The following is a 21,108-nucleotide window of genomic DNA, read 5'->3' as shown; positions in this document are numbered from 1 at the left end:
ATAACAAATGTCCTACAAAAAAAAAAGAAATGAATTGCTGGGCCTCAGGAGGATAATGACCTTTAAAGCCTAATGTATCAAATATGATACATAAAAAAAACCTTCTTTTTGTTGAACTGTAGTTTGTCTAATGGTACTAAAATATTTGTAATTTTTTAAACAATTTTATTTATTTTTTATTTTTAATGTAACATTTTTTTTTTTTCGAATTTTCAGACAATTATTTAATATATCAGGCTTTGCAGGGTTAAGTTGAAGCCCGAACCCGGCCCGTCCGCGAGACTATGTGACCTAACCCGACCTGTATGGTCAAATTGTAACTTTTTAAACCTGAACCTGACTCGATACCCGAATAATTTCTTCTCCAAGCAAGTAAATTAATCTGGAATCGTGTATAGCAGTGTAAAAGTCACATGAACTTTGCAACCTGAACTTCAAATCTTTGTGACACATGCGCTAAAAAATCTAGATGCAGTGCAACGAAAACAGTACGCAGGTGTCTCGAGATACATTTAAAAAAACAAACAAATCTGGAAATGGTATACATTAGTTCAGTTTCCTGCTGGCATGGCATTAAAGGAGGAGCCAAATCTCCATTTCTCCCCTTGTCTGTTTGCAACTGAAAATACTGCAGTCATTTGCTAAGTTGGTTTGGAATCCAGAAAAGCACCTAAACAGGTTGTATATATACATATATATATATATATATATATATATATATATATATATATATATATATATATATATATATATAAATATTCACCTTTCTGCTTATACAATTTTTTTTTATTATTATTATTATTTTTTTTTTTTTTATTAAAGCTGTTTTAAAACTGCATTTTCCTGTGTGGCAATTTGAAAAAGTTTTACATTTCATAGATTCAACACAATATTTAAACAGAAAAATAAAAACATAAAAAAATTGTAAAACCAGTAATCTAATAAAGTTTGTGGTTTCTTGTCTGTCACTCACTCGACGTTGTGTCGATGTAGTGACACTAGGGGTTCGATCTTGAGAGCCCCAATCACCTTTGCTTAAAATAGAAAAGGCCAATGAGAACTGGAGAGTGGAATTTGAATGCCACTCTCCGCCCTGGACATACGGGTATAAAAGGAGATGGCGTGCACCACTCATTCAGATTTTTTCTTCGGAGCCGAATGCATGTATTGTGTTCATCCCATCACCTACGCTTAACACTGCTGGATTTACGGCGCATATCAGCGTTCACCCTCGCACGGTCGAGTGTTGTGCTTCCCCTGGGCGCTTCGGCAGCAAAGTCTACAGGTGCTAAAAGAGTATATTCTAAAAGAGTATATTTTCTACTAAAAGAGCTCACACAAACGGTTGGCGTCTTTTTAAAGACGGCCTTTCGCCTTTGTGCGACTGGATCTGGCCGTTATCGCTACCCTCCGGATAACCACGAAATCTGTCTCAAGTGCTTGGGGCGCCAGCACGCCGAGGCAGCTTTCGTGGAGGGGTTATGTTCTCATTACGAGAACATGCCCATGAGAACGTTGCGGTCGCGGCTCACTTTCTTCCTCATGAAGCAAGGAGCCACTGCGGCTGCTTCCCAACCCGCTCCATTCTGGGCTGAAACTCAGGCGGCCGGGTCGGCGAGCACCGCGGGCGATCTGGATGTGGACATGGGAGCGTTTCCGCCAGCTCAGCCCCCGCAGAACTCCCACCCCCAGCACGCCCAGTCGAGCGATGCAGGTGGTCCGCCTCAGGGTGGATTTAATGTCTCGTTAACGGCTCGTGATGGGGATGAGTTATCGGTTGTGGCATCGGAGGGTGGACTTCTGCTGTTGGAAGTGGACCAATCTTCTGAGCTCTTGCCACGGGCGGTAGAGCTTGGGATGAAGCGAAAGCTGAGATGGCAGCTGTGCTTGCCCGTGCGGCTGCGAACATCGGGCTAAAGTGGAACCCTCCACCTTGCCCTGAGCGTTCGCTGCTGGATGATTGGTTTCTGGGATCGGAGCGCGACTCACGGCCGCGCCCCGCCCCAGTGCCTTTCTTCCCGGAAGTGCACGAGGAGCTAACAAAGTCGTGGAAGGCACCTTTTTCTGCCCGTACACGCTTTGCGGGCTCGTCTATCCTGACTACCCTCGACGGCGGCACGGCTAAGGGACACGACAAGCTTCTCCTGGTAAAGCGTGCCATAGCGGTGCATTTATGCCCACAGAGTGCAGCAACCTGGAGGGACCGACCAAGGCTCCCTTCCAAGGCCTGTAAGTTCTCTTCCTCATTGGTGACGAAGGCTTATGAGGCCTTGGGTCAGGCCGCCTCCACACTGCACGCCATGGCCATCCTGCAGGTCCACCAGGCCAAGGCGTTGAAAGATTTGCATGAGGGTAGAACCGACCCAGGGCTTATGCAGGAACTGCGTACCACGACTGACCTCGCCCTATGGGCGACGAAGATCACGGCGCGCACCCTGGGTCGAACGATGTCCACTCTGGTGGTCCAAGAGCGGCACATGTGGCTCAACCTTGCAGAGATGCATGACGGCGAGAAGGTTCACTTTCTCGATGCGGCCATCTCCCAAGGGGGGATTTTGCCGACACTGTCGAGGACTTTGCCCATCAGTTCTCGATCAGACACATCCTGCAATCAGACACATCCTGCCACGGTGCAACTCGGCTGCCTTCAGGCCTCCGAAGTCCCGCACCCTGTCTGCTTCTCACCAGGGCTGTTCTCCTGCAATGCCGGACCTGGCTCCCGCACCATCGGAGCCCGTACGCCAGCCTCTGAGAAGAAGATCCTCCCTCAGGAAGGCGGCTCCACCTGCCCGTCAGTCGGCCCCCAAGGACCCCGGACGAGCTTCGAGGTGGCCCTGACACTGGTGACCCAGGGATGAGATGTCTGACTCCGACCGGTCCAGCGTGTGGTGAGTATGAAATCGCCGGGTGCCCTCTGGGCCTCGGCACCCACATGGTCAATAAAAGAGCAGTTCCCTCATTCCCTGGGTCAGCGCGCTTGCGACGGCCAGGCCCTGGAAGTCTTTCAGGTCAACCAGTCGGACGCGAATACCTCGCGTGCCCTTGTTCTCCGTCGAGAGAAGGCCAGCCAACAGGTAAGTATGCTGGTCTCTGGGGCTGCTTACCCACCCCAGCCACCGGCCACCGTTGCGGTAAGTCCCCCCTGAGTTGTCTTTCCAGGCTGCCCTGGCCCCGCTAAGGGAGAAGGGCATATGCATTCTCTCTCGATGACTGGTTAATCCTAGCTCACTCGTGAGATCTATTGTGTGCGCACAGGGACCTTGTGTTTCTGCACCTTGACCGACTCGGGCTTCAGGTCAACTGGGGGAAGAGCAAGCTCTCCCCTGTGCAGAGCATCTCTTTTCTTGGTATGGAGTTGGACTCGTCACTCTCATGACACGTCTTACGACCGAGCGTGCTCAGTCAGTGCTGACCTACCTGAAAAGCTTCAGGCAGAAGGTAGCAGTGCCATTGAAATGATTTCAGAGGCTCCTGGGGCATATGACATCCTCAATAGCGGTTCTCCCCCTCGAGTTGATGCATATGAGACTGCTTCAGCACTGGCTACAGACTCAAGTCCCGAGGTGGGCATGGTGCCACGGCACCCAGCGTGTGACTATCACGCCAAGGTGCCATCAGACTTTCAGCCCTTGGCCAGACCTGGCATTTCTACGGGTGGGTGTTCCCTTAGAGCAGGTTTCAAGGCATGTCGTGGTCATTACAGATGCCTTGAACTCAGGCTGGGGTGCCGTGTGCAACGGGCAAGCAGTATCGGGGCTCTGGACAGGGCCCTGACTTCAATGGCACATCAATTGCTTAGAGTTGCTGGCAGTATTGCTGGCCCTGCGGAGGCTTCGGCCATTGATTCAGGGCAAGCATGTGTTGGTCCAGACCGACAACACAGCGACCGTGGCGTACATAAACAGCCAAGGCAACGTATGCTCATGTCGCATGGCGCAACTCGCCCGCCGCCTCCTCCTTTGGAGTCAGCAGACGTTGAAGCCTCTGCAAACCACTTACCTTCCGGGCGTCCTCAACCGTGCAGCGGATGCGCTCTCAAGGCAGGTAATGCTCCGCAGGGAGTAGTGACTCCACCCCCACATAGTCCAGCTGATTTGGGAGAGATTTGGGGAGGCACAGGTAGACCTGTTCACCCCCCTGAGAGTCCTCTCTTTGCCCCTTTTGGTACTCCCTGCCCGAGGCTCTGCTCGGCATGGATGCCTTGGTGCACAGCTGGCCTCGAGGGCTACGCAAGTATGTGTTTCCTCCAGTGAGCCTCATTGCACAGACTCTGTGCAAAGTCAGGGAGCAGGGGCAGCAAGTCCTGTTCATTGCTCCATACTGGCCCAACCGGACTTGGTTCTCAGATCTGATGCTCCTGGCAGTAGCCCCTCCCTGGCACATTACCCTGAGGCAGGACCTTCTTACTTAGGGGCAGGGCATGCTCTGGCACCCATGGCCAGACCACTGGAACCTCCACGTCTGGCTCGTGGATGGGTCGGATCTTCCACCAGCGGTGGTAAATACGATCACACAGGCCAGAGCCCCCTCTGCGAGTCGGCTGTATTCCTTCATGTGGTGTCTCTTCTTGAACTGGTATTTCTTCCCGTGGGGAAGACCCACAGAGCTGCACAGTCGGGTCTGTGCTGTCTTTCCAACAGGAAGGGCTGGAGAGACAGCTGTCTCCCTCTACCCTGAAGGTGTACATGGCTGCTGTAGCAGCATATCAAGATGGATGGGAGACCCTCACGACAGCACGACCTGATCACCAGGTTCCTCAAAGGCATGAGGAGGTTGAATCCTCCTTGACCGCGCCTGGTTCCCTCTTAGGATCTCTCTGTGGTCCTACCTGCCCTACAGAGAGCCCCCTTTGTGCCCCTGGAGCAGGCAGAGCTCAGCACTTTGTCACTGAAGCCGGCCCTCCTGGTGGCGCTCACTTCCATCAAGAGGGTGGGGGACCTACAGCCGCTCTCTGTCACCAATGAATGCCTGGAGTCCGGGCCGGCATACCCTCACGTGATCTTGAGGCTCGGTTACGTGCCCATAGTTCCCACCACTCCCTTTCGGGACCAGGTGGTGAACCTGCAAGCGCTCCCTTCAGAGGAAGAAGACCCGGCCTTGTCATTGCTATCTCCAGTTCATCTGTTCAGTATCTGGACCGCACGCAGAGCTTCAGATGCTCCGAGCAGCTCTTTGTCTGCTTTGGAGGGCAGCAGAAGGTGAAAGCTGTCTCCAAACAGAGGCTGGCCCATTGGATTGTGGGTGCCATTCCTTGGCTTACCAGTCACAAGACCTGCTGTACCCCTTGGGAGTCCAGGCGCACTGCACTAGAGGTGTTGCGTCCTCCTGCACACTGGCAAGGGGGGCCTCTCTAGCAGACATATGCATTGCTGTGGGTTGGACTACACCCAATACCTTTACGAGGTTTTACAACCTACGTATAGAACCGGTTTCATCCCGAGAGTTATGGGGTAAAAGTAGGTAGGCCGGGCAGCCAGTTGGGTGTACTGCTTGTATTTACGCCTTTCCCCTTTTTCAAGGTGATAATGTGCGTTATTTTGTCCACAACAGTTCCCCATAACTGGTGAACTCTGGACGCCTCTTTAAGTCTTAAGCACTGTTCGGTGATGAACTCGGCGGAGGAGTGATGCCACCAGGCCCTTTACTCATGGTATGCTCCTTTTTCAGGTGAGCCCGTATACTCGGGCTCAGTGCTCCATACGTGGTGATTTCCCTCTTGGTAATCCCGTGTGATGCGTTACCACTGTTCGGTTTCCCCTCAGGTGAACCCTGTGTTTCCCCTCATCAGAGCTTCTCTCTGCTTTGGCCACTGTTGCTGTGTACCCTCTCCGTAGATAGGGTCCTCCCAGTGGTATCATTCCATATGTGAACTTCCCCGTTGGTAAGTCCATGTGAGGTATTCTCCACATGTTAACCTCCCTCTGGTAGGATGTAGTCTCCGTAGTGCCCTCCCTCCTAGAGGGTGAAGAGCACTTCCCAGAATTTTTCCAGAAGGTGCTTGGCGGGAAATTGCTTAACAGCAAATATCAGGAAAGGCCACCACCTGTAGCCTTCTTGGGTAAGTGCCTCCTCCCGCATTAACAGGACTAGGGAGATGCCTTACCTAACTCGCTGGAAGGTAATGACATGGTCGAGTGCTCGCTGCGAGGCACGCAGCAGCTTGCTCGTGTCCACTCTTCCGTACCTCATGACACGGTTCAGCACCTGCGGCATTTCTTATAGGGAACATCTAGTGTCACTACATGGACACAGCGTCGAGTGAGTGACAGACAGGGAACGTCTGGGTTACTGGTGTAACCTCTGTTCCCTGAAGGAGGGAATGAGACATTGTGTCCCTCCTGCCGTGGCGCTGAACCGGCCGCTGACATGGCCGGGACTCTCTATCGGCTCCTCAGCATAAATCTGAATGAGTGGTGCACACCATCTCCTTTTATACCTGTATGTCCGGGGCGGAGAGTGGCTTGCAAATTCCACTCGCCAGTTCTCATTGGCCTTTTCTATTTTAAGCAAAGGTGATTGGGGCTCTCAAGGTCGAACCCCTAGTGTCACTACATCGACACAACATCTCATTCCCTCCATCAGGGATCAGAGGTTACACCAGTAACCCAGACGTTCACTACACTCCCATCGCAAGCTTGTACACTTGTAGTATATGATAATTCATTTTATTCCTTAGATTCCGATCTGAAAAGGTCTTCTCCTACTCGATGGGGAAAGTGTTGATACCAGCTTGTAGAAGTTTAAATCAACAGAACAAAGTATTGTGAAACTGATTCGCCCAAGAGTTTTTGCATATCCAAGAGAAATATGGAGAATATTTGTTTTCTTTTTTTCGGTCCAACATTATCAGTGGTAAAAACACATTTATAATTATTATGCCAAAAGCACACCATGCAAACAAACTGTCTTATAAAATAAATGTTTACATTTGAGTTTCTAACAGAAATCTTACAATTTCTCTCTCACTTTCTCTCCTGCAAGCAGTAAAGCTGTTCACAAAAAAGAAAGCAGTTTTCAATAAATAGATAAATGTAATTCTTTATTTATAATGAATAATGCTTTTAAGCTGTTTGTATTTCTTTACTACCACCAATAATGCACTGATACCCCCTGCTGCTACAAAACATTTTTCTGGTTCTTAGAACTGAAACATGTGCAGATGTTTTTTGGTTTAGTGAGAAAATACTCTCTTCTGCTGCTTGTTAGCAAGCCAGATGACCTTTAGAGCTTTTTTACAGCTGCAGCAGTCGGAGTGATTTAGTCTCAGATCTGCTTCCTCTGTTTTGCTAAATTAGTTAAAGAAAATTTGGGCAAAGATCCAACAAGGTGAAGCGCATTTTTTAATATATATATATATATATATATATATATATATATATATATATATATATATATATATATATAATTATTATTATTATTATTATTATTATCATTATTATTATTATTTATTTTATTTTATTTTATTTTTTTTGCAAAGAGCCGGCAATTCTTTTCTTCAGAAATCACTTGTCTCAAATTGTATCTTATGCATGCTTTTCACTGACACCTTTGTTGACTTAGTTAACAAGTACAATAACCTTGGAGAGAGAAAATAAAATAAGGGCAAAATTGTTTGGTGTTGTGGAAATAATGCCACAACTGTGTGACAGTTGTCATTTTTTTAAAAGTTAAGGAATCCTTTTCACACAATACATATTGAAATGTTTATTTTACTTGTTATTTATAATAGTTTTAAATATGTAATAATTTGTATTTTTATAATGGTTTTCATAGTTTAATACTGAAATTCTGGGTCTGGGACCAGGTTAAAACAGTGAACTCTGAGCATAAAAGGCATTTGAAAAAAAGGCCGGGCACAATGTTTCTAAGTCAGTTTTAAAAGTGCATTCAGTAATTTTTTCCTTATTAAAAAAATACATGAATTGTAATTTTGCAATATATTTAGGAAATCATGGCCACTTACTTTAAAATGAAGAGTCCACTCATATCAGTAACCTTATAAAAGCAGTTTTATTCTACATGGAGAGGGTCCGCACATGGGGACTGCCATGTTAGAATCACATGACCAGCCGAGTACTACTCACTTAATCTCAGTAACCGTCCTGTTATTTGACACGCACTCATTGATTAAAGTAATCATTGCTGACTGTGAATACTAAATTTCTACAATGGCATCTGAAACTGAAAACTATTGATTTTAAATATGCTGCATCCAAGCTGCTAGGTGTCAGTGTAAGTCCAAGATGACACAAAGACAAAAGTTACTGAGTGAACCTTTAATGTGACCTTCATTTAACCAAAAATAAAGTTGAAGTGTGTTCATTAATCAGTAAAAAAAAACGGGGACATGAAATTGCCAGAAATTTAAAATGAATTTAAAGGTTTAATTTTACATTTACATATAGTATATAGACCTACTGTATATGTGCATTCAGTATATGGCAATGTATACTGATACACTATTACAGTTCATCAATAATTTACTGGCCCTCTTCACTGCAAAATTTAGTAAAAATAGTAAAGTTTGTAATGCACTACTACTGTACACATTTCTGTGAATGTAAAGCAGCTGGTTGCCATGTACAGTATATACTGTAAATTCACACTCCTTTTTTTTTTTTTTTTTACAGTTTGGGTATAACTATAGCATTTTATAACAGAGCAGACTGTGTGAGCAATCTCATGTCACCTCACATTAGTAGCATCAAATCACAAGTGAGAGGCGCTTGCCACACGTCTAATTGCTTACACGTTTCCTGTTACAACTGCGCTGACGTATCGAAGGCTAAAAACAGACCAGGGTGTGACAGAAAGCAACGAAAGTGAGTCCTAAATTGCTGTTCTATAACAATCAACAGTGATCCCATCACAGTTGCCGTGGTGTCACTTGAATGAATTGATACTGTATGTTTTGTCGTCTTGTGGTTTGACTCTCTAATGGTTTACCATTGCTGGCCTGCTCAGCGGCACCAGCTAATAGCTTGTTTTTTCAAGACGGTTGGGTGTTTGTGTAAGTGGAGTGTGCTGATCGCTCTCTCTCTTTTCCTCAGTAGGCAACACACTGCAGAGCCCTGTGTTCACAAAGCAGCCGGGCAGCATCGTGTTTCCAGTAGACTCTATGGAGAAGAATAGAGAGGTGGTTTTCAGCTGTGAAGCTCAAGGTCACCCTCTTCCTTTTTACAGGTGAGCTGACTACCAACTTGGCATGACAAAAATACTATTGTCTGGTCATCTGCATCATTGCTTCAGTAAATTGCACCTCAGCCACTTTTTGCCAAATTCCAAAACATGTTCTGCAGGGGACATGTTCTGCATCTTTTATACCAATTCACATGGCCTCAGTAGCTTTATCATACTTTTTTAAATCATCCAACCACTTTTAAATGTTAACTGAGGTTTTAAAGGTAAATTTAGTTTTGGATTACCATTTTCCACACTCTCTGATAATAGAGCACTACAGTGCCCCCCACTTTTTCAGCCATCTTGGTTTCAGAAGTATTTTTCTCATTCATTTCTTCCACTGGGATTTCATAAAGTCCTTCATAAAAGAGTTCTAAGCCATGAACCAAACCAACCAGCTCCAAGGTGAATCACATCATTACAAACTTTGATTTGAAGAAAACGTATTTGAAAATGTACAATGCTCTGTACTTAACATCTTTAAAGGTTTATGAAACACTGGACTACATTTTCTGAGATGTTAACAGATATGTATGTGTTGCACATGATAGAAGACAATGTTAGCATCCGGTATTTAAAATTTTGGGAGGTAAATGGTTAATTTAGGGCTCTATCTCATGATTATTCAATATACCACCTCATATTAGATGAGTGCTTCAAACGCTCAAGTGATTCAAGTGAGTGAGTTGATACCAGGCTGCGAGTTTACAAGGATGCATGGCATTTTTGCGATGCTAACAGAGGGACAGGCTTTCTGTCAATGGTGAAACCTTCGAAATGTTGGTGCAATAAGTATTTATTACCTGAGAGTTTCAAGATATGTGGTGGTGAGATGGACTGGGGCTCCTTTAAGGCGCAGTTTGACTCCACTAGTCTCATACACAAATGCTATCGATAAATTCACGTTCTGGAATTAGTCTCAAATCCTTAATGTGAGAGTTAACCAATCAAAGCACTTTTATATGTGTACTGTAAATCAACGTCATGGAATATGTCTCAAACGTTATTAAAATGCAAAAGCTAATTTACATATATTCTAAATAGAGTGTACAATGGTTTGGCATTTATGTATTTGTGCATAAATTACAGATATGAAATAACCAGTGTGATGTACTATACTGTGAGCTTACAAAACATTGTATAATACATTTGTGCATTTTATTTTGAGCAGTCATGATCATTTTTGATGCTGTTATATGTATGGATCAGACAGACAGTTGTTGATCATGCCCACTTTACGTGGCATTTTTTAAAACTGTGGTGAGAACTCAATTGTGCTGAAAAAGGGGATTTCATGACCCTTTAATGAGGGAATAAAGTACAATCCCATGAAGCAGTGCAAATGGCGTTATCGAATTAAAAATTATGGAAAATCTATAACTATTGATTGAAGTTGTTGATTATAAGCATAGAGACTTTATTGCAAAATGTTCAGATATTTGCAAATATACAAGTAGTTTAAGAGTGTAGGGAGACCATATCGATTACATCGTTTACTGTGTGTCATGGGAGTGGGCAGTTGCTGCAGAGCTCTTTTGGGGTGCTTTGATTCTCTGATTGATGGATTGTTTGACTAAAGCATCATGGGCAGTGTAGTTATTCACCACAAATTCTGCAATTAAACTCACTTTCTTAAAAAAATAAAAATTAATAAAAAGCAAAAGTTGCACAGACTGTTCGCTTAGATGTTATCGTAAAAAGACTATTTGTCCATGAAGAAAATAAATGGGATTTTTTCTTCTGGAACCCTACTGTTGCGCTGTTAATCAGGCTGATTTTTTTGCTGTTGACTCCTATGTAAATGCCCTGTTCTCATGTGAAAGGAGTTATAGTGCTCACGGGGTGCGCGTTTGCTGTCGGGTCCAATAAAGTTTCTGCTGCCTCATCTTTCAGCAGCATCCTTTTTGCAAAGGCTGTATTAAATTGTGACAGCATCACAAATAAATACATGCTGAAATGTGCAGCACAAAGTGTTTAAGCTGAAGGATGCAATTTCTGTGCCAGTGGTGTCACCAAACAGAATTGCAAAAACAATGACTGTTTCCAAGCAGGTTTCGCAAACTCATCCCCCGCCAGCCATTGGTCGGTCAAATAGATACTCACGCCCCAAACTCATGCCATTGGATCTATGTTCAATGGAGTCAATGTTGCTACTTCAGGTGGTGGAAATGCTCGTAAAAATAGTTTCGTGGAAACAAGGAAAATATACAAGTTTGGAAAAAACATGAGGGTATGTCAATTTTGACAGAAATTTAATTGTTGGCTGAACTGTCCTTTTAAGCTTGGAAAGGAGAAAGTCTCTTTTTAGCTACAGTATGTTCTTAAGTATTAAGTTAATGGAGCATCCAGTTCGATAGGTTCAAATTAACGTTTCCCCCCCAATACTGTTCAGATGTGCTGTGGAAAGACAAATCCATGTAATGTTCCGGAATTGATCAAGCTTAATGGAAAAGCTAATCAAGAGCTTCCTGTTTCCTGTCAGATTGGCTGAATCATGGAGCCCTTTTGATGAATGTCCCTCTGTTGGCAGCTCGAGTGTCCATCACTTTCAAAGTGCATTAAGTTCAACCTCCTGAACTGCTCTCATCCTACACCAAAGCTAATTTAGCCTGCAAGGCAAGCCCATCACTCCCTGGTGCCTGTTTCACTACACATTATTTAAGCTCATACAAGCCCACAGGATAATCAAAGCTTTGATTGTAGCTCTTGAGCTAAGGCATCTGGCATGTGTCTCCCTTCTTGGAAGAAGGTTTTAGTGAGCGACGTGCTACGCAGGAAGATTTAAAGTATGCAACAGATACTCAATCCGCCTCCTGTGCCAGATGGTGTTGTGGTGCTATGTAATGTCTGTTTGAGCGTGAGCACGTAAAGCATGTGCTCAGCAAATGAAGCGTCTGTTTTAAGCTGTCACTGCTGCAAGGTGCTTGATATCGTGATGCTATGTAATTATACTTTTGTTCTATTTTTTGTCAGACTACACTGGAGAAAGTGGAAATGTGCTGTTGTTACCTTACGGAGCTATTGCTACCTGATCTGACCCTTAAAATGACTTTAGTTGGTGTAACTAGGGGTGGGTGATATGATAAACCGGTAGAAATATGCCAGCAGGTATACATTTTGGATTATTGTCTCTATCACTATAATGCAAAATTGCCACATGAGAAATGTGTACAGAACATAACACATATGCATTACACACTCTGTCGGATAAATGGAGGAAGGAGGAGCGACTGCTCGTTCCTCACATTCATTTGAATGAGAAAATGAGAGGAAGAAAATTGGTGCACATCATCAGACTGAAATGTGGCATTTTTTTTATTTTTATTTTTTTACTTTGACTATGTTTAAGTTCAAAATAAAGAGAAAATTATATAAAATGAAGAAGTTTTCATTTATAAAGTATTTAATTCACTGACAGGATTACTCAAAATTACACATTGCGACATGGCTTAATATATAATACAATTTTATTGATTTTTCAGAAAAATTTAACTATATCGTGATATATATCGTTCCCTATCTGTCACTCACTCGATGTTGTGTCGATGTAGTGACACTAGGGGTCACTCTTGGGAGCCCGAGACACCTCTGGTCTTTGATAAAAGGCCAATGAAAATTGGCGAGTGGTATTTGCATGCCACTTCCCCGGACATACGGGTATAAAAGGAGCTGGTATGCAACCACTCATTCAGATTTTCTCTTCGGAGCTGAACGGTCATGCTCATTGAGCTGAATTCCCACGACTGTTCATTAACCTCTGCTGGATCTGACGGCGCATTTCAGCGGCTTCTCCCTCCGAATGCCCCTGGGCACTTCGGCAGAAATAAGAGTATATTTCTCTAAAAGAGTATATTTCTCTAAAAGAGCGGCACACACGGAATGTCTTTTTAAAGACGCGTCTTTTTAAAGATGCCTTTCCTTTGTGTGTTATTCCTGGTTGTGCTCGTTATCTCTCACCTTCTAACGGTCACGATTACTGTCTTTCGTGTCTGGGCACTGCTCACGCGGAGACAGCGTTCGTGGATGGGTCATGTACTCATTGCGAGAACATGTCCATGGCAACGATGCGGTCGCGGCTTACCTTCGTAAGAAAGCAAGCCACCCCAGAGGCTCCCTGCCTCAGTCCTTCTACCCATGGGTATGAGGCCAGCGCGGCTAGCACTAGGGACGATTTGGGGACCCCAATGGGACCGCCTCCACCGGGTATCCCCCCACGGACCACCCATTCCCCAGCACGCTCGTCTGCCCTGATCGGGCTTCCGGATGAGTCTGCCAGCTCGTCTCACGGTGAGTTCGACCTCTTATTCGGAGCCCGCGAAAGTGATGAGCTCTCGAGCGCAGCATCGGAGAGCAGGCTCGTCCAGTCAGATGCGGAAGCCTCAGCTGGGCTCCTCCCTTCGGGTGCGGTTGCCCGGTCACAGGCTGACGCGGAGATGAGGACATGCTTTCCCGGACAGCCGTGAGCTGTCAAAGCCATCAAAGCCATGCCCCGCCCCCGTTCCTTTCTTCCCGGTAGTGCAAGAAGTGCTGACAAGGTCGTGGGAGGCACTTTTTACTGCCCGGTCCCGATCTTTCAGCTTCCCCACCCTCACTACCCTCGATGGTGGGGCGGCCAAGGGCTATTCGGCAATCCCTCTGGTGGATAAAGGCGCTCACGGTGCACCTATGCCCGCAGAGTGCCGCCACCTGGCGCAGGTGCCCAATGCTCCCGTCCAAGGCCTGTAGGTTTATGTCGTCTCTGATGGCCAAGGCCTATGGTTCCGCTGGACAAGCCTCCTCTGCCCTGCACACCATGGCTCTCCTGCAAGTCCGCCAAGCAGCTATAGCAGCACACCACGAAACAGTGGACGGTAAGTCCTTAGGGAAGCACAACCTGATCGTCAGGTTGCTGAGAGGCACCAGGAGGCTGAACCCCTCCAGACCGTGCCTCGTTCCCTCATGGGACCTCTCTGTAGTTCTTCAGGGTCTACAGAGAGCCTCCTTCGAGCCTTTGCAGTCAGCTGAGCTTAAGGCACTCTCCTTGAAGACTGCCCTCCTGACTGCGCTCACTTCCATCAAGAGGGTAGGTACCCATGGTGTAGCAGCTTCTTGGGCCTTGGCCAGGGGTGCCTCTCTAACAGACATTTGCAGAGCAGCGGGCTGGGCAACACCCAACACCTTTGCATGGTTCTACAACCTCCGGGTGGAACCGGTTTCGTCCAAGGTAGTGGCACGCAATACAAGCGGATAAGCCCGGGATAGCCGGCCAGGTGTATCGCTTGCACATTGCACCTTTCACCTCCTCTGAGCTGAAGACATGCACCATTAATTCCCAGTAGTGTTCATAAACTATGTTCCCTGGTTGACTTCCTCCGAGCCCTGTGGCAGTCGAGTTTTCGGAGAGACTCACTGCCGGCCCAGTACTCGTGCTAACTAAGAGCCCTGTCCTGGGGTAGGTGCTCCACATGTGGCGGTTCCTTGTAAGGTAACCCCATGCAATGTATATTTTCCGCTAATTCATTTCCCTGTTGGCAAACTGCGTCTTCCTTGGGCAGAGCCCCTTCAGCCACAGTCTCCATGTTTGTAGCACCTCCTCCCCCATTGGGTAGGATCTACCATGAGACTCTCCACATGGTCGACAAGACCATGTGACATATTTTTCCACTTAAATATCCCCCCTCTCTTTGGGCGAGGTGTGGTCTCCGCGGTGTCCTCCCCTTGAAAGGGACACCCCCCGACTAGACCTGGCGGCCCAGTCGTATAATCCCCCTTCTTTTTTAGGGAGTGGAAAAAGAAGGGGAAAAGAGGCCACAACTGGTTTAGCCTCGACACAACGTCGAGTGAGTGACAGATAGGGAACATCCTAGTCACTTTACTTGCCTGATGGAGGGAACGAGACGTTGTGTCCCTCCTGCCACAACGCTGAACTACCCGCTGAAATGGCCAGACCTTGTCTCGGCTCCTCAGCATAAAACCTGAATGAGTGCCTGAATACCAGCTCCTTTTATACCCGCATGCAAATACCACTCGCCAATTTTCATTGGCCTTTTATCAAAGACCAAAGACCAAGAGTGACCCCTAGTGTCACTACATCGACACAACATCTCGTTCCCTCCATCAGGGAATGGAGGTTACGTAAGTAACCAGGACGTTATCATGATATAAAATTACTCATATTGTGATATAGGATTTTGGTCATATCGCCCACCCCTAGGTGTAACCTAATAAAGTTGGGTTAATTCAGTCATATTAAAGGGATAGTTCACCCAAAAATGAAAATTCTCTGATAATTTACTCACCCTCATGCCATCTGAGATGTGTTTAACTTTCTTTCTTCTGCAAAGCACTTTTGAAGATTTGTAGAAAAAGATCTAGGTTCAGCAGGTCCTTCGAATGGGAGAGGATGGTGATTAAATATTTGTAGGTCCAAAAAGTACAGATAGTCAGCATAAGAGTAATCCATCCTATGTCTTCTAAAGTGAATCGATCACTTTGTGTGCAAAAAAGAATGATATTCAAGCACTTTTTAACTATAAAAGTTTGCTTCCAGTCAGGTGTTGACGAATGGCTAAATTTACCTGAGTGCTCCTTCGATTCATTGGTTGTGTGTCTGTCACACGTCAGTTCATGTACCATCATGCTTACATCATGGGAGTGCTTAAATATCGTTATTTCTGAGTAAATTATCAGAGAATTGTATTTTTTGGGTGAACTATCCCTTTAAATAATATTTTATTTTATTAATTGCTGCTGTTTATCAGTGTTTTATCAAGACTCAGTACGTTTACATGCACAGTAATAATCGAGCTACTGTCTTTATCAGTGTGTAATCGAATATTTGAAGGAAGGACACCATATGAGGAAGTGACGTTGACACTTTTAGTAATATTTTATTTATTTTCATGTATTTAAGAATGTGTAGCTCCTTCAGCTGCAGAAAAATAAATGCCACCTTCTCATCCATCCAAAAATGCACGTTCCTAGCGGTCTCCATGATACCTCTACATTCTTTGTGTTGCGTTCGACTTCTGGGTTAAACACACGTCACCTCTGTCTTTTGGAGCATACGCACAACGCTGAGGCTAGTTGTAGTCTGATTTATGTGTGTACATGCTGGACAAAGCCGAGTCAAAAAACAGACTGGTACGATTCAAGTTGGACAAAAACGTTTACTTGACTTTTTAAAATATGAATTATTGTTTTAGTCCTTATGAAATTAAACTTTTAAAGTGCATGGTAACACACTGACTGTTTTAATAGATTCAGTGTAGTTAGTTACTTTTTGTTAGTAGTTTGTAGCATAGCTAACTACTTTTCCTGTAGTTTAACTACTTAAAGTTTAGCTTGGGAAACTACAAGTTCCCAAGATAGCTAGGGAAACTACAAGTTTAATCTAGCTTCCCCAGCACTGCAGAGTGTACATTTTGTCAGTACACCCTCTTCCGTGGGAATCAAACCCATGACCTTAGCATTGGTAGTGTCATGCTCTACCAGTTGGGCTACAGGAAATATCTATTGTAGATAGCAAATTTAAATGATTTCAGTTGCAAACTCAATTGTAATTGCAAACTTGTTGTGGTATATTTGTACTCTTGAATATGTTTTAAGTTTCAAATATAAAAGTTGGGCTGATTTATATTTAGCCCCAAGTTGCTGGTACAGTCTCCAGCACCCCCACGACCCTATAGATAATGGGTATAGAAAATGGTTGGATAGGTGATTTATGTTAGTGATAGTGACTGAAATATCGTTAATTTTGAAATTAACCTATAACCTAGCCTGCTTGGCCTGAAGTTTGAAAATCTTTTAACCAAAGATAAAATATGATGTGAAATATATTATGTCATAACACCACTTATTGAAAAACCTGTATCGATCAATCACTAATTTATACCAAAAACCATAAGTAAAACCACTTAAGACACATGCCTTTGTGGATCTTACTTGGTCTGACACTTTTTAACACCTACTCCTGTAGGAGAAGGTTGGCGAGGCAGTATAATTTAAGTTTAACAACGCATTGTAAATTATACTGCCAGACTCACTTCATCTGAGACAACAGCCTCTCCTTATACTTAAGACTTCCTACCTTCTCTCTCTCGAAAGCTTCAGACAACATCTGAATTTAATTCAATCCTACAATCTGTTTAAGAGCTGAAGGAGACTAGAGAATGCAATGGAGTATCCTCCCATCACCTCATCTTAAAATTAAGGAAGAATTGTCAATCAAAGTATCTCCTGTAGCCATAGTTACAGCAGCAGATGGGATGTGGTTAATTTTATTTAATGGATACACACAGTTTTTTGACATGCTGTCACATAACTGCATTCTCATTTGTATGCTGATAATTGATCTTTTAAAAATAAAGTTGACAAATTTTTTGGAATATGGTGATATTTCTGGCCCGTATGATGACCAGAGGTGTATAGTAACAAAGTACAAATACTTTGTTACTGTACTTAAGTACAGTTTTTTAATATTTGTAGTTTACTTGAGTATAAATATTTCTTTGGACTTTTACTTTCACTTCACTACATTTTGAAGAGAAAATTGATACTTTTACTCAGATAAATTTCTCCAGACCCTTCCGTTACTTTTGCGACTGAACACCGCAAAGTTGAAAGAATCATTTGAGTCTAATCTTTTAATTTTTTTTCCTTTGAACTGAACAAAAAGATTTAAAATGTGGTCTGAATGATTCGTTTTGCAGCTCACAAATCTGAATCAAAATCACAAGCGAAGCGCGCACCAGATTATGTGTTCCGTCGTCTGTCTCCTCTGGGGAAGACATGAAACTGCTCATGGGGTTATTATTATTATTATTATTATTATTATTATTATTATTTTTTTTTTGACTAATTAATTTCATAAGTTTAGGCTTAAACATTATGAAAGCTGTTAAATAATGAAGTTATGTGCAATCAGTCTCCCGCCTTTCCAGGAGATCTGTTCATACAAGTCAATCACATGCATTTACATTTTACATTTAAACAAGGTGTGGTGTGTATGAATAATTACCAGTGCTAATGAAAATGTCCAACAATATTTATTTTTATATTTTATGAAGATGTGAATGGTCTTTGCCTAAGCAAAACTAGTTTTCTGGTGGTTGCTAAAGTGTTATATTTGCTTTGTAGCATATTTATGCTACAATATGTGGTAACTGGGGTTTTCTGGATGGTTACTAGGGCATGCTATGCAGTTTTCAAGGTGATCTCTGCTGTGTGTATTGGCGCATTGCTACAGTATGTGGTTGTAAGGTTGTTGCTATGCTGTTGCTAAGTTGTTTTCTGTGTTTTTTGCACATTGCTCTGCAGTAGACGGTGTTCTAGGTGATTGTCAGGTTGTTGCTATGCTGTTGCTAAGTTGTTTTAACTGTGTTTCAACACATTGCTATACAGTTGCCAGGGATTTCTGGGTGGTTGCTGGGTGGTTGCTTATTGGCCCAAATGAAAAGAGCCCACCCACACAAGTCTCTGTTCTGGTCACTAATTTGACTCAACTCCCTCCTTCAGTGTTCCAATTTTTATATACAGTGGTGTTCGTTTAAACTCATTCCATAAATATGATCATTCTGATGTGACTTGAATGCACCATTAAAGGGATAGTTCATTTAAAAATGAAAATTCTCTCATAATTTTCTCACCCTCATTCGATCCAAGATGTGTATGACTATATTTATTTTTTTCTGCAGAACACACACAACACACACACACACACACAAAGATTTTCAGAAGAATATTGCTGTTATGTAGGTCAATTCAATGTAAATGAATTGTGGCCAGACCTTTGAAGCTCCAAAAAGCACATAAATGCAGCATAAGAGTAATCCATAAGGCTCCAGTGGTTTCACCAATGTCTTCTTAATGGATCCAATTGGTTTTGGGTGAGAATAGACCAAAATATAACTCCTTTTTCAACTATAACACTTGACATTAGCAGTCTCCTTGGCGATCAGGATTTCAAGCTTGATTACACTTCCTGTAGTGCCATCTAGGGCTCTGCGCATACGTCAAGCACTAGAAAGTGAAATCAAGTTTGAAATCATGATCGTGCTTAGAGATTGCAATGGTAAGATATACAGTGAAAATGAGTTACAATTTGGTTTGTTCTCACCCAAAACCAACTGAATCGCTTCAGAGGACATGGATTTAACCACTGTAGTAGTATGGATAACTTTATGCTCCCTTAATGTGCTTTGTGTAGCTTGAAATGTCTGGCCACCTTTCACTTGCATTGAATTGACCTATAGAGCTGAAATATTCTTCTATAAATCTTTGTATGTGTTCTGCAGATGAAAGAAAGTCATACAAATCTGGGATGGCATGAGGACGAGTAAATGATGAGCACCATCAATCAAATAAATTGCCATGGGTTTAATGAACTGTTCCGTAATTTATGCAATTTACTTGTACTTTTGATACTTAAGTAAATTTAATATCAGTTACTTTAATACTTTTACTAAAGTCGTTTTCTCATGAGTTACTTTAACTTTTACTTGAGTAAATTTCCATGAAGCTATCTTTACTTTTACTCAAGTATGACACATGGATACTTTATACAACACTGATGATGACATGTGAATGGACATTTGGCATAGTGTAAAAATGAAAATGTGTCACAAAATAACCTCAGAGATAAAGAAAATATCACAGGCTGTCTGTGACACTGACTGGATGTTTTGTCACCCCAGACGAACTGTAGGTGGTGAACTGGGGGTGGGGAGGTGTAATAACTGATGACATCCATTCGTACCCTTCTCTTGTTTTCATTAAAATGCAATTTTACATAATAAGATGTATTAGCACTAATATAACGTTGCAACATTTCAATAAACAAGTATTTTGCAAGTTTAATCATACTTGATGTTGTATTACCATTATTAATTTGCTTTTACACTTCACAAATAACTAGCTACTCTATGGTGCAAAAGTATTTAAACACGAAACTTGAATACGGTACATTCGAGTGTCCCATTACTCTTTTTTTAAACATTAGAGCCACAAATCCCATGTTTTCTGTTATGGGAACTATTAGATATGTTAGATTAACTATTATTTAACATAACATTTTCCTAGCATGAAAAGTAGTTTGTTTTAAATATATTTAAAAAAATATATTTTAGACATTTAAAACAGGAATTCTGTCCTGTTCCACTTCATAAGTCTTGGCCAACAGTTAATATAACACAACAATGTCATGTTTTTTACATAATTTATTGAATTGGCATTTAATATGTTGTTCTATTTTTTTTTTATTATTATAATTATTTTGTATGACCAGAAACATAATACTCAGCATTTTATTATATCATGTGTCCACAGTTGATGCCCATTAACACAAAAGATGTAAAAATTTGTTGTAAATTATTATATCTCTTAAAAATTTATATATATATATGTATACACTACCGGTCAAAAGTTTTGAAACACTTGACTGAAATGTTTCCCATGATCTTAAAATTTTTTGATCTGAAGTCGTATGCTTAAACGTTTGAAATTTGTTTTGTAGACAAAAATATAATTGTGCCACCATATTAATTTATTTCATTATAAATCTAAAATTTAATAAAAAATTAAAAAAACGTTTTGAAATTGATGACTTGGTCCAAATAATAAAGAAAAGCAGCCAAAAAGTGCACAGCATATAGATGGGAACTCCTTCAATACTGTTTAAGAAGCATCCCAGGGTGATACCTCAAGAAGTTGGTTGAGAAAATGTCAAGAGTACATGTCTGCAAATTCTAGGCAAAGGGTGACTACTTTGAAGATGATAAAATATAACACAGTTTTGATTTATTTTGGATTTTGTTTAGTCACAACATAATTCACATAGTTCCATTTATGTTATTCCATATATTCTAAAATGTGAAAAAAAAAAAAATTATAATAAAGAATGAGTAAGTGTTTCAAAACTTTTGTCCGGTAGTGTGTATATATATATACACT

General features: G+C 42.7%; 1 protein-coding gene across 1 annotated transcript in view; it reads left to right on the top strand.

The window, feature by feature from the left end:
- Nucleotides 1-21,108, top strand: part of LOC127445670 (contactin-4-like) — a 270,651-nt gene that overhangs the window by 74,563 nt on the left and 174,980 nt on the right. The window contains exon 3 of the mRNA XM_051705901.1: nt 9,051-9,183. Coding sequence (XP_051561861.1) covers nt 9,051-9,183 — 133 coding nt within the window. The remainder of the gene's footprint in view (nt 1-9,050; nt 9,184-21,108) is intronic.

This window comes from Myxocyprinus asiaticus, chromosome 9, assembly GCF_019703515.2.
Source record: "Myxocyprinus asiaticus isolate MX2 ecotype Aquarium Trade chromosome 9, UBuf_Myxa_2, whole genome shotgun sequence".
In the NCBI taxonomy this organism is placed as follows: Eukaryota; Metazoa; Chordata; class Actinopteri; order Cypriniformes; family Catostomidae; genus Myxocyprinus; species Myxocyprinus asiaticus.
This window is presented reverse-complemented; position numbering and strand designations above follow the sequence as displayed.